At 32.3% G+C, this 13,995-nt stretch overlaps 2 protein-coding genes and 1 long non-coding RNA gene across 14 annotated transcripts in view; 1 reads left to right on the top strand and 2 right to left on the bottom strand.

The window, feature by feature from the left end:
• Positions 1–13,995, bottom strand: part of LOC143255347 (protein c-ets-1-A-like) — a 74,681-nt gene that overhangs the window by 10,515 nt on the left and 50,171 nt on the right. For all 12 annotated transcript variants that reach the window (XM_076510852.1, XM_076510848.1, XM_076510846.1 and 9 more), the window contains 3 exons: positions 13,725–13,841; positions 10,006–10,206; positions 5,617–5,805 (listed from right to left, as the gene is read on the bottom strand). In XM_076510852.1, the coding sequence (XP_076366967.1) occupies positions 5,617–5,805; positions 10,006–10,206; positions 13,725–13,841 (507 nt within the window). The remainder of the gene's footprint in view (positions 1–5,616; positions 5,806–10,005; positions 10,207–13,724; positions 13,842–13,995) is intronic.
• On the bottom strand, positions 5–5,610 carry LOC143255351 (uncharacterized). Its single transcript, XR_013030571.1, has 3 exons — positions 4,274–5,610; positions 3,176–3,279; positions 5–568 (listed from the first exon to the last, which is right to left on the bottom strand). It is a non-coding gene; the product is annotated as an uncharacterized LOC143255351 (long non-coding RNA).
• LOC143255349 (protein spaetzle 5-like) overlaps positions 8,208–13,995 on the top strand; it is a 201,022-nt gene continuing 195,234 nt past the window's right edge. Inside the window, exon 1 of the mRNA XM_076510864.1 lies at positions 8,208–8,611. The gene's annotated coding sequence lies outside the window, so the exon portion shown is untranslated. The remainder of the gene's footprint in view (positions 8,612–13,995) is intronic.

A 13,995-nucleotide genomic window follows, 5' to 3' on the forward strand; every position in this document is an offset into this window, starting at 1 on the left:
TGGAAGAAAGAAGTTCTATTCAACAAACAATTTTTTTACTTCAAACAATGTGATTCTTTAAATGGGTGTAATAAATATGTTCTAAATAGATACTGAAAACTAGATTTGTGACTTTACAAAATAACTACTGATAAAGTCTTGAGAGTAAAGAAAAAGTGTACAAGTAAAACACACCCATAATTGTATTACGAACCGGTAATTATTATTTTTCTTAACGGTTGATTAAATATCTGTGTACTTACTGCTTCACTAAACTATTATAAGCGCTGCACAGGTGAAGTCAGAAGAATTAATCAATCAAAGGTACGCAATAAGTAATTTTTGTCCCAAACTCTACTGACCTGAATTTTTACTTTGCTAACAAGTTAAACACCTACCATAGCTTTCGCTAACAAGTCAGATTTCAATGCCACCGGTTCCAGATGAGTGAAAACAATGTCAATGGGCGGCTTTCTTGAGAAGCTGGAATGACTTTATGTTGTTCTCTCTCTCCCTTTTTTTTTTTTTTTTTCTATTTCAAAGATTACTGACCATAACATTCGTGGCATGTGTGTAAGCATGACTTTTACTGAAGGGTGGAAATATGAAAGGGAAAAGACAACAGGTGGCATTAACATCTGGCCTTCACATACAAATATTATTTATACGAAAGCACACTTTTATGGAATACAAGGTCATAAAACCTCATTTCGTTTAGAGGTTTTATACGGACTATCCGTGGTATGGTTAAAGAAGAATTATAAGTGACAACATTACATAATATGATATCTACGAACTACTACAGCTTGGGACATAGCAAGTTGCTGGTGCACTTTATTCTTGCAGTGAATTTGATGACACCTGAAACCATACACACTGGCATCTCTTTAAAAGTCAAAGAGCTTTTTACAACTCATTTGTAAAAATCACAATAGGAGGTTAGAATCTTAATTATTAACTAAATACTGTAATATCATGTTGTCTGTATACTAATATCAGCATTTTGTTGATCTACAGATTTTAGCTATCACGAAGTCAAAGTAATATCTAAATATGGGATCTTCTTGAAATATATAATACATAGAGAAAATACAAGCATGTTAAGTATTACAACTGTTTCTTTCTGGCTAAACAAGTGTTTTCAAAGTAGGAAAACAACATGTTTCAATAAATTACATAGTTCTGTACTAAACTGGTATTATATTGTGAAACATCCCATTTTCCGAACATATATATCAAATGACATTGTTCCATAATTGGACAAATAGGAGCAATCATTAGCAAGGTTACGCGAACAGACGTTGCTGCATTATTTTCTGTGTCGTGATACATTATATCTAAATGAACATTGTGTAACATATATATTCAAATTTGACAGCAACCTAGGCACATTATTCTAAGTGGAGTCATCATTTAGGATTAGAGCCACTAAAAGGTATGTTTGTTTGTAGTTAAGCATAAAGCTACACAATGGGCTGTTAGTGTTGTGCTCACCAATGATATTGAAATTCGAATTCTAGCCTTATAAGTCTTCATATTTTCCGCTGTGTCACAGGTGGAGCTCAAAAGGTATGACAAAAGATGTGGCTTTAAATATTGTATAGCATGAAGTCTCTAATTTTTCTTTAGTTAAGTACTTACAGTTTACAAGAGTAGTATTACAGTTATAAATATTTAAAAAATCTGAAGGCGTTTTTCGGATTATTGATCTACTTCTTGCTCAATAAAAAGTTTTAATATCTACTAATCTGACATCGTTAACGGACGCATTTGCAAAATACATATAGAAATTTTGTTCTTTTAGACAATTTTTAATTTTTAAGTAGGTTTTCACAAGAAAAACAAACAAACATGTTACTAAACTTCTCTAAGTCTCTCAGCAACTACACTACCCAAATATATTGTGTTTAATATTATAAATGATGTGAAACTTCCTTTTGAACAATTAATATATCGTACATGTAAATACGAAGCATTTTATAAAGGAACGAATGGTGACCTATATTTACGCTTGCGCCGTAATAGTTACAACTAACGGGTGGAGCGCAAGTCACTGAAGCAGAAAGGAATTGAGCTATCTGAAAGCGGTGAAGCAGTGAACAAGTGACCTAAGCCTAATAGAAAGTTTATGTGGCTGTCAAACTGGTACAGTTTTGTCGATTTATATTGTAACTCTTCCATCATTACTTCATATGATTTTAATCAAATCTGCAAACAATAATTTATTTTTCCTCTACATCACAAAGAAAATATCACTAATATTTAGAGTGGTATGGGGGAGGAGAATTTAAATTAAGAAGTGTCCGTCTCCACTTACACCAATATGCGTTTTTTTACAGACCTCCTGTCGCAAAAAAAACGACCCAAATTCAGGAAAAAAAACGTCAAACCGAAAAACTGATTGGAAGCGCAAGACTGCATAATCGTAATCCAATAATACAATCTAAAAACGCTTCTTCTTCTGATTGGAAGAATATACTCATAAGTGAAATCTGTAAAAATACCTTGCCAGGAACATAAACATAGAAAGAAAGAAGACTGCTTCGCTTGTGAGGTTTGTAGATACTGTTTACCTTTGGATTCATGCTCGAATAAAGGAAATCATATTAACTGGAAGCGAAGAAATGATGGTGAACGAAGAGTAGTGAGACGGACAAGTGCCCTGAGAGGTCAAAATCGAATAATATTAGAAGCTTGCAAGTGAAAGATTCTGGAGAAAATGAACGCCTACAGGAGTTAGTTTTCGTGACTGGGATCGTGATCTTATAATTCAGAACCAAAATCAATGGTAATCTTTTAAGAACTGTATTTGTGAACGAACTATATTATATCAATTCATAGCTACATGACATCGTCTTGTAGAACTAAACTATTACTGCACTTAAATAGTTGATATGGATTAAACCTGAAAGACAGTTAATATAATGAGTACATTTCAATAGTTATTCTCCTCCTGAAGTCATACTATTCACTATTTTATTAGAATTCACAAGAGAACCCAAGCATGCTAAACATATTTTCTAAGAAAAATACTAAACATTCTAAAAATATATGTGAGTGTATAATGGTAATATAGGCTTTTTCGTGTTTTTTGCTCTGTAGAAAGAAGGACAAATATAGATATCTCTGCATTTGTAACGCTCTCAAGTAATCCATAATTGTTCTTAGCATTAACGAGAATTGAAATTTTATATACCTTCTTATTAAAACGGCCATATTTATTAAACTTGCATTTTGATTGAAGAGTCGAATCCCACTTTTCCAAATTCTTGTGCCTGTTCATTGTACACTTAAGAATTCCTAGTTACAAAACAGAAGTATAATGAAGCAACGAAACGGCCAAAAGTCTTCACGGGAAAGTTATTATTACACTATTAAAGTTCAATATAGAACTTCAGGTGGCATCTTCTTTTATTGAAAATAGCAACCAATTAGCACAGACAAATAAATTCCAAAGAACTCAGTACCCAGTGATCGAGATGTTAATTATATTTTTCTTTATTTAAATCTAGTATTCCGTGGACATGAATATAGATACTATATTTATGATATTATGAAATAGTGTAGGATCAAAAAATTAAAAGTTACGAAACAACAAACCCAATGATCTGAGTGCTTTCTTAAAGTTTATCTTCCTTTTCTGAAAAATCGCTCAGATTATCTGATGTTTGCTTTAAGGCTTATTTTTTAGTGATTTTTCTCATTCTTATTTTATTAATAACACGATGTTACGGTATCTTAAATATTCAGCTACACGTTACTTTTTACAGATTTATACTCTGATAAAAATAATCAGGCCCAGTGGACTGAATATCACACACAAATAGAAAGACAAAACGAAAACAGTAGCGAGCCCTAACAAATAATTATAACAATTAAAACACAAATTAATGATAAGATTGTGCTTGTATTTTTTATATAATTGGAGTATTGCATATTAAACTCAACTATTTTTAAAATGATGGAAATAAAACATTCAATACTTTAACGTAGATGCGTCTGTTATTGAAACTATTGGAGTATTATATTGTTAAAACGCGTAATTGGAAAAATGTTAGATTTACAGAGGAAAATTCAGGTAGATACTGAATAGACTTTTGGTTAATAAAATTAATGTTTATGCTTCTTTTACGACGGATGACGACATACAAACATCAAAATGGATACTGTCTGTAAATAAGTCTGTAAATCACTTCAACGTTCAAAAACATTCATTAGGTTCAGCCAGGAAATCAAAGAAACATCGTAAAGATAAAATAATAATAATAAAATCGCACGAATAATTTTTACTTACTTTGTAACCTCATTAACTCCATCCAGTTTCCCCTCAACCCACCTGTTGTGAAAACATTCCCCCATCTAAAAGGTTCAGCGCGTGTGACAGATGGTAAGGACTGTCGGCACATGGAGAGCCCAACGTGGTTTAGCTTCGATCAGCACCAAAAGAATTATGCACCCATGGCCTCACACGGGTAGGCTATAGCAACACATGACAGGTGAGGGAGGCGTGCGCAGTAGGACGTGGAGTAAAATCAAGAACGCGAACCAAATAATTTTCGACTTCTTGATTTAAAAATTCTAACTCTTGTACCAACCTATAAGTAATATATAATTCTGACCTTATGAGAATTAACTGTTCAACAACAACGATTACTTAAGTAATTCGTGTCATTAAGGCAGAGAAATGTTATCCACCGTTTATGCCTAAAATATTTATAGTCCCTATTAGTAAATGGTTTAGATATTATAAACTTTCTTAAGCAGCACGATTTTTGTACGAAATCTCTTTTTAAAATATAATCTTAAAATTAAACTTATTTGCATATATAGATCATTGTAATTTATTGTATAAGTACAATTACTCACTACATAACTCAAATTTCAAGTAATCACGATGTAAATAAATCTCTAAGCCAAGTATAAAGCATAAAATGATGAAAGTTATTGAAAATAAAAATATTTCGATTAACGCAATTATACAGAAACGTTATTTTCTTGTAATGCTTATTCTTGTTAATTTGATATAAATGTTAAACAAAACTGAATTAGCTTTGGACTTGCAAATTATTAGGGACAAATACACACGGTAACCTCCCACTATTTCATTCAATAATTGCATACCACAAGATTGGATTTCATTGTCGTCTTCTTTCTGGACTGAGATATATGTTTCTATATCCGATGGCACAGCTCATGCGGGCTCGTGGCCCGTGAAGGAGAGAATCCTGTTTCCGGACATTACAAAAGGCACAACTTTACTCGTGTCTATTATCTCCATGGTGATACAGTTATTGCCCTCTTTCTGTGACAAGAGATTTCCGCTGACCAGCAGGTGAGAATGGCCGGATATGACCATTTTCAGTATCAGCTTTAAGAAGTTGTAGTATATAGAAAAACTCGAAGCAAAGTGCTCATGATAACCAAAGCGATATGATATATAAAAGAATGATAAAACAATGATATTTGTATTGAAATTATTATCTAATTCCAGTACAACTATGGGGTACAGAAATACATCACTTTTTAAAATAACGCAGAGTGATAAAAATCAATAAGAATTATACATCAATCATCTACAGAGGGTATATTTATATGTATATATATACATATATATATATATATACACCTAAAACTCACCCTCAACATAAGGTTGGCTATTGGGAACGGCAGTGCCGGGTCCGGTGCCGTTCATGACAGGAGTAACTTTCGGTTCTGGCAATGGATAACTTCCCCCTTGTTGAAAAAATTCGTCAAAGTCTGGCATGCATACCGATTCGTAGAGATTGGAAGGAACGTTTTCCAAGGAAGATCTTTGTTTATCCACGTCTGAAAAAGCGTTATGTTAACTTAGCTTTAACAGCTTTGTTTTGCCAATACAGTAGATGATAATTTTTCACAGAAACAATAAATCCAGTTCACTTTGGACAAAGTTATCTTTCACCATTTAACAAACACTTGAAAATTATCTTAATAAATTTTATGCGTTAATATCTAACGTGCAAACAAAACCTACCAAACAAAAAATGTCCAAGCAAAGTTATTAATTATCATCTAGGGTCGTTCTGGAGGGGTAAGGGAGAATAAGATTGAAATTTGTTTAGTCCTTTACATGCGCTTACAATTATAAGAAATTACATATATATGTTTGTGAAACGATTTGTACTTCTAGTAAGTTCTTCAGTACAGTCCAAATTAAACAGAACTTGTTGACTATACTACATTAGCCTCGTGAATGTAGATTATTGAGGGTATGTGACACTCTCTTCACACACACCCAGTCAGATTACACTTGTTATTATATCTTGTGTAACGTGAAGGAATTATTTCTAAAGATTTTTTTTTCATTTATTAAATCTAAGATATGACAATAGAAACAATAAACTGGTTAATTACAATAAAAAAATTACAGCGTTCATCTCTGTAATAAATATGTGTCATTAATATTTTACTACATAACATCCCATATTACATATGAAAGATTCTGTACAAATACGCGCCGTCAGTAACATTTCGTCGAGTTCTATATTGTTAACTATACCTTTCAGCAGGGCGGGTGCCACAAATTTCGTGCTAGTCGGCGATGACTGCAAGATTTATACAGGTGTTCAACATGCGCAGGGCAGAATTAGAAACAAGGGGAATATAGGCCTAGCGTAGGGGGCTAGGACCCCGCGCTAAGCCTTGTACGACGACACATGTCAAACGCCAGGAATATAAAACACTCAATTTTGTAAACATAAATGAACATTACATTGAATTAAATAAAAAAAAGCTAGAGCGCTCAGGAATAATTAACTAATTCTTGAAAAGAATAAAGAAGACTAGTGAGCTATTCGAAAGCGGTAGAGCTTTGAGTTTCTTTTTTATTATTTATTGCAACTTTTATGTGTGATCCTGTATTTTAACTCTTTTATCAGAATTGAATATACTGATGTGCATCTTCATCTGTATAAAACAACTATGGGTAAAAAATGGAACGGCCTCATAAATAGTAACGCAATATTGATATTAACTTGTAAACCATTTAAAAGTAATTAAAAATGATTTCCTCCTAACAAATTCTTTCTTTATTGAATTTGTTAAAGTGTAAGCGCAGTATAATTATTTTGTAGTTGTAATATATCAATCTAAAAAAAAAAGTAGTTTGAACACAAATGAAATTTCTTGAACACACAAAGCTCCATACAAATGTATACATATAATATATGCGTACACCAGAAAACACTGACGCAGTAAATATGTAAATCAAATCATTTATCACTAAGCCTTATCTAAACATATAATTGTCCCAAACTAGCCAAGAATGAAAAGGTAGTACGTTATAACCGAAAAGAAACAATAAAATTAATACTATAGAACATTGCAGGCATTAAAGTTAAAATGTATTTAAAATATATTATGGCATGAAATATATAGTATACTAACACGGCATAGGAATAACGGAATTGTTCTCTATTGTCATAAGTACAATCAAACGTACTGGTAATGAGTACACAGAACACACAGAGATACCAAAAGCCAATGTCTACACACAAGCATAGATACCACTACTTGTTTGACAACTGATAAAAGTTTCGATGGTAATCTTAGGTGACTTATATATAAACTAAAGTTAATGTAAACATTACATACATATAATTAATAATTTCAAATTAACTTGACAAAATAAATCACCCAAGAGAAACCTAACCTCAAACTGTACAAAATTCATAAACGCTCAGTTTCCATTATTGAAAATAGAAGGATATAGCATTTCTTTAAACCAAACGGGATTAAACAGAAAGTTACTAACGGAGAAAAAATATATATATACGTTTTATAACAAAACCTTAGTGACAATCTGAAAGAACTAAAATAATTATATATAATATAATAAATATGTATAATATATAAAATAATTATATATAATATTCACAGTTAGAGATAATAAAATCATTGATTTAAGTCAATGTCATAAAATCATATTTTTACTGAAAAGATTTGACATTATAAAATTGTAAAGGAAATCTGATATAAACTTCTTTCGAGAATATCTCGGTCTTCATTTGTAATAGTACTAAAATATGTATAACTGAACTGTAAATTCAATATATCTCAACCTTATTATTTAGATACAGAAGGTGTTCTGAAACTGATAACTAACATTGTTTGTTTTCGACATTCTACTTCTAGACGACTACGGAAAAGGGAGAAAAACACCAGAAGCTAGTACGGATACATTACTTACTGAACAAGAGGAAGGACTTTGGGATGATAGAGGTACCAGTCGGAAACACAGTAAATACAGTATTATGAAGTTTTCCGACGGATGCAGAGCCAGGATGTTATTTGGAGTGAAATATGATAAATCCTGCTGGGGCCAAGCGGTGTAGTTACTTTACATCGGGATGAGGACCCTATTACACTATGTCTGCCTTCACTCTGGTTTTCTGCAAGTTTTACAGTTTGTTCAAATAGCAAGAGTTACCGCTTGGGGTACGTTTCACTGCACCGAAGGATAATATGTGAACTCCTGCTTTTAGAGAGATGTGCAAGATAATATTTTATGCTAAGTCTGTGACAGATAGATGGCAGAGAACCAACTGCTAGCTCTATCGTGGAACTTTTTCTTTCTCCTTCAGCCAACACACAGGTAAGGCTAACGTTGATTTAACATAGTAGTGCGCATGGGAGGATCAAAGCCTACTACCTTTCTATTCATTGGCTGGTGCAGCCATAGAGAAAAGAGGGAGAATAGAGTTGCGGGGGAGAGTAGGAGAGGGTACCAGTATATCGTTCTTTTAAATAGAACCCCCATCCACAGGATGTACTTGGGACGTGTAGTGTCATGTGCACGAATTTACGAAAGGCTTAATAAACACACGAATATAAAGTTTACAGAAATAAGCAGTTATGTAAGTCGGTTCAAACGTTTTTAAAATCCAAACACAAAATACTAAACAACCAAACTGATTTTACTTGCAAGCTTCAAAAATACGAAGATAATTGGTTTAATTAGGGTTATTTTAATTAAAATTACATTAGAAAAAAAATCTTCCTTAGATTCAAGTTAAATGCCAAACTAATGTAGAGTCAAAATTATTTCACTGAAAAAAAGGTTCTCTTTAAGTGCTAATTATTATCGAACAAATGAGATGCTACTCAGTAAATGACGCATGTATTATGGCCTGATGTATTTGATTGGAGTATTTTAGAAAATTAAGTATATAATTGAAATACTGTTTTAAAACATTTCTTTTTCTGAATATTTATAAAACAGAGAGTACTTTCGTTATACGATCTTAAAAATTATATCAAAAAGTTATTTACCCTTATATTGTTTTTTAAATTTAGTGTTCTTTGAGCTCGAAAATGTGTTGTTTAGTTGTCTGTATATACATGCATAGAGAAAAACAGACAGATAGATAGATGGACATTGAAAGTTATAAAAATTACTAAATTTTCCTTTCTACTACACTATTTCAGTGTACTGTTTCGATGTATAAAACGACTCTCCATCTATATGCTAGTATTTCAACCAGTACTCTACCATACAATAAACAGGATATCCCGCCTCATCCGTCCCGGCGATATGGCCCCACGCTCGCCTATCTATTTTCCGCTGAACCAATTTCGTCATCATTTTTCCTGTCCTATTTACTACTTGTTATAGAAGGAAATATTTTTGCGAAAGTCGAATTTTAACAAGGAATTATACCACTAGGAACTCCGCCTAAATCAGCTGCTAGTAACTGCAGCGATTTCATATATATTCTATTAACGCCACTTCCTGTTGTGCTGGTATCTATACATAACAGCCTAGCTATTTATAAGAGCAAACTATAACAACTTACTTTTATCCTAGTGAAAAAACCGACAAATGAGTACCGAATTGTTTTGATAAAACATTATCAATTATAAGACAAAAAGAGAATTTTCATTTGGTATTACACTTTGTGTTTTAAATGTTGGAACACAAATAAAGTGTTCAGTCTATACAGCATAAGTTATAATATTGCAGAAAATATTATCTCATATTTTTATTACCTTTCTGTAATAAATCCAAATGCTCCCACAAGATATCACCCATAAACGGTGGAGCACGTGTGAGGAAAGACTCTTTACCAAGCTCGCACATATCTCGACCTTTCATTCTAAGGATATGAAGGTTAACTCCTTCCAAGCTGAATTCTTGAATTGCCCAATTCAGCCAGTGGGTCACATCCATTTCACTCCATTCACGTGGGTCTACAAATAAATAAATATCAGAATTGAAGTGCTGTAAAATATATTGTTTGTAAAATCTAAAGTTGTTCTTAAGACGTATTTTATTCGCTTAAAGTACTTCCAATGTTTTTCCTGTACAAAAGTTTGATTACGAAAGAAGAACTAAATTAAATTTATTCTTTTGCTTCTTGCATAAATACACAATGAATACTAATAGAAAGAACATCATAATTAATAGTATAAAATACAATAGTTATAGGAAAAGACTCGAGTGATGACTATAACATTTAAGGCAAGAACCCACAAAAAAAAAAAAGAGAACATTTTCAGTAGCAATAAAGGTTCTAGTGAGGCGTAATAAAATTCAGTTATTTTTACTATTTTAGTATACATTTTTTTCTTGCGGCAAATATATTTATTGATATTTAAAATATAAAAAAGAAATGTAATAATATTTACTCCAACATTTTTCTTTGTCGGATCAGACGTTGTAATTTTATTTGGCTTTTAGCTAAAACTATACAATTAACTATCTACGCTCTGTTCTCCGCAGGAAAATCGAAGCTGGATTTCAGCACTTTAAGTTCGGAAATTTATTACCAGTTAGGAGGCGATGAAAGCATTGACGAAACATGATATGATACCCTAAGGTTGTAAAAAAAAAAAATAATGTTCATTTTCTGTAATCCAGAGAGTATTATAAGTCAATGATGAAGAGTTTGTGTGTTTATTTGGAATTAAGCAGAAAGCTACACAATGAGCTATCTTTGCTCTGCCCACCACGGATATCGAAACCGAGCTTTTAGCAGTGTGAGTCCGCAGATTTATCGTTGTGCTATAACACTGACATCATGTTGAAATATCTGTATCCTATCAAAGTGCATGTTCATATCTTTATATAAACTGGAGAAAAACAACAACAAATATACATTCATATGTGCAGATAAAAATACAGGAAAATGAATTAGGGAGGAAGATATGTGATCAATTGTTCTGTCTGTTATACAACCCTGATCACATATTTTACCTTTTTTTGATTAAACAAGGCTGTCCCTGCATTTTAGCTTATCACCTGTTGTTCAAAAAAACGTACATACATTACACAGCCTTCATTTATGTGATTTATGAAAACAAAATAATATTTTTGTTTTAATTTCCCAATCCATACATAACTATTTATCTTCTCCTTCTCTGTAAAATAGATAGCGTAATTACAGCAACCGAACAAACAGTATTTATATCAATTTCCGTTTACTGCAAAAAAGTTTTGGAAGTTTTCAAGGTATACAATATGAAATTGGGTACTTTCTACCTTTTAATAATTGATGCCAGCAAGAACAATTAATGACACATTAAATACATAAATTAAGGAAATGTATGTTGTTGTCTGTAACATATCTATACATGCTGCCGAGCCACTATGATGTTTTCTAACATAAAACGAATTGATGAGAGGTTTCGGGAACTACTTGTCGCAACCAGACAAAATTGTTCAGGTGAAAGCATTGCTAACGTCATGACACAGCGAATTTGCAAAACTTTAACATTTTTTTTTTATACGACAATGGTACGGAATAAAATGCACATACTGTTTCTACTATTCAAACACAAATTGTATGATAAAAACGACTATTGTAAAACTAGATAATTATACAAGTATTTTATGTCTGCCGTTTTCAGTGTTTCACATCAAATTCTAAACGTTACCAGAATTCAGGACGTACTAAGGTCAAAATGACCTTGGAAAAGAGGTGGTCCAGGGATTTGAGAGTTCAAAAACAGGTGATTTTATTCATCTTTAACACCCTGTTTCGTAACTAGGAATGCTGACTACGTCCTGTCACCAAAAAGCAGTAATAAGACCGCTCAATACGACTCAATGGTGCTTCCGGCGAAATAAAAGAGCATTGAGCTGTTAATCCTAATTAAACATCCTGGTCAATTGTTAATTTCAATACACTGAATACAGACTACAATGTGAGGTCTGCAGTTGATTAACACCATCAAATTTTACGTTTGACCAATAAGACAAAGAAAAGAATTTAATTTGAATCATAAAAATTGCAGTCTCGAACTAAATAAATTAAATTGTGATCAGGTTTATTAAGAACGTACCCTTGATTTCGAAGCACAAAAAAATGAGAAACAGATGTGTTCTGCGGTGTAATTATTGCTCACTCTTGACCAAAGAAAATTAACTAAATAGTATAACAACTAAAATATAACCCAATAATTAACATAACTAGTTTAACAATCTTCGTATAATGATTACAGTACATTTATTTATCGGTTTGGTACTTAACTATTAGCGATATTTTCGGCCATAATGATAATTTTTTTGTTCGCTTCATAATTTTTACGCAAAGGTGCACAAAGGACAATTTGCGCATAGATGTTTATAATTTTAAGGTGTGGGAGCAGAGATGAATCGGCTAGTCAACAGTATACATCAGTAAAACGTAGACTGAGCAGAAAGACTTAGTATCACTCTTATAACGCATCCAAGACCCCAGCTCATAAAACGAACTTTTACGGCAACGAGTTGCAAACCATTAATCCTTGGTTCATAGTCCGAACATGTTTTAATCAATAATCTACGCTAAACGAAGATATTTGGTCAACTCAGTGATACTATTCAATAACAATTACCTCAATTATTTGGATCTGCTCTAGTCGTAAATAACGTAATTTCGAAAACTTTATTCTAATAAAGCAAATTTTCTTTGAAATATATAAAACACAACGCTTTTCCTCTGAAAATTCAAAGTTTTAATACTTCGGGTTAATGCGCAATTACCTCTGAAGTAATACTTTTAAAAGAAACTACTTAAAAGTTTTTTTTTTTTTTTCAAAATAAATATACGTGTGAATACTCGTTTCTAATCCGCATGAGAGGAAAAAGCTTGAGTGAAAGACATAAGATTCGTGTATATTTAAGTGAAAGCACGTTCTACGAACCTTATCCGGGAATCTTGCATTTGAAATTTGTAAAATAATTATTCTAAAAAAAACACCCAAAAACTATGCTATTAGACGTCAAACAATAGAGCCTGCACCAAAACAATTATATTTAAATATATTATTTGTCACACTTAACGAATATCAAGTAGTTCAGTTATGGAAACTAAAACAAGCAGAGTGGCAAAATCGTTGTTATGAACATTTTTAAATGTTCCCCAGCGACTCAGAAGTAAGTTCAAGGGATTACAACGCTAAAAATCAGGTTTCAGTACCTGCGGTGGTCAGAGCATAGATAGCCCATTGTGTAGCTTTGCGCTCAACAAACAAACAAAACAGTTTGAACATTCACAAGTCTAAAACAAGCAAAGTAGAATTTAAAACTTTCAGGCGTGTTGTTGATGTCAACAGTAGTTCATGAAAGGTACTGATGTATTTTGTTACAACTTCTGTTAGTTTTTGCATTAACCGTATTTATTTGAGCATTTAGCTATAATGTAAAACGATTCAAACGACAGAATTAAATTTAAAGAATAACTAATAATTAAATTAGTATCAGTTACACAGTAGTTCTTCTATACCTTTAGGAATACACAGTTTCAATCTTTCCTTTTCCCAGTTGCTAAAGCTAGCTGTCAGTGCTTGGGTCATTTTCTGATTGGTCCCTGGAGTCAGTGGCGGCACCTGGGTGGGAAGTTCTGTAATAATAGAAACTTAAAATATAATGGCCAAAATCACACAAAATACAATATGTATTTTTTAACACTTATGTTGTTTAAAATAGCACGTTGATCTAGTTATGGGTGTAGGTGTTCTACTGAAATCCATTCGAAATATAGAAATTGCAAACAG

The sequence above is a fragment of the Tachypleus tridentatus genome, chromosome 7 (assembly GCF_004210375.1).
Source record: "Tachypleus tridentatus isolate NWPU-2018 chromosome 7, ASM421037v1, whole genome shotgun sequence".
NCBI classification, from domain to species: domain Eukaryota; kingdom Metazoa; phylum Arthropoda; class Merostomata; order Xiphosura; family Limulidae; genus Tachypleus; species Tachypleus tridentatus.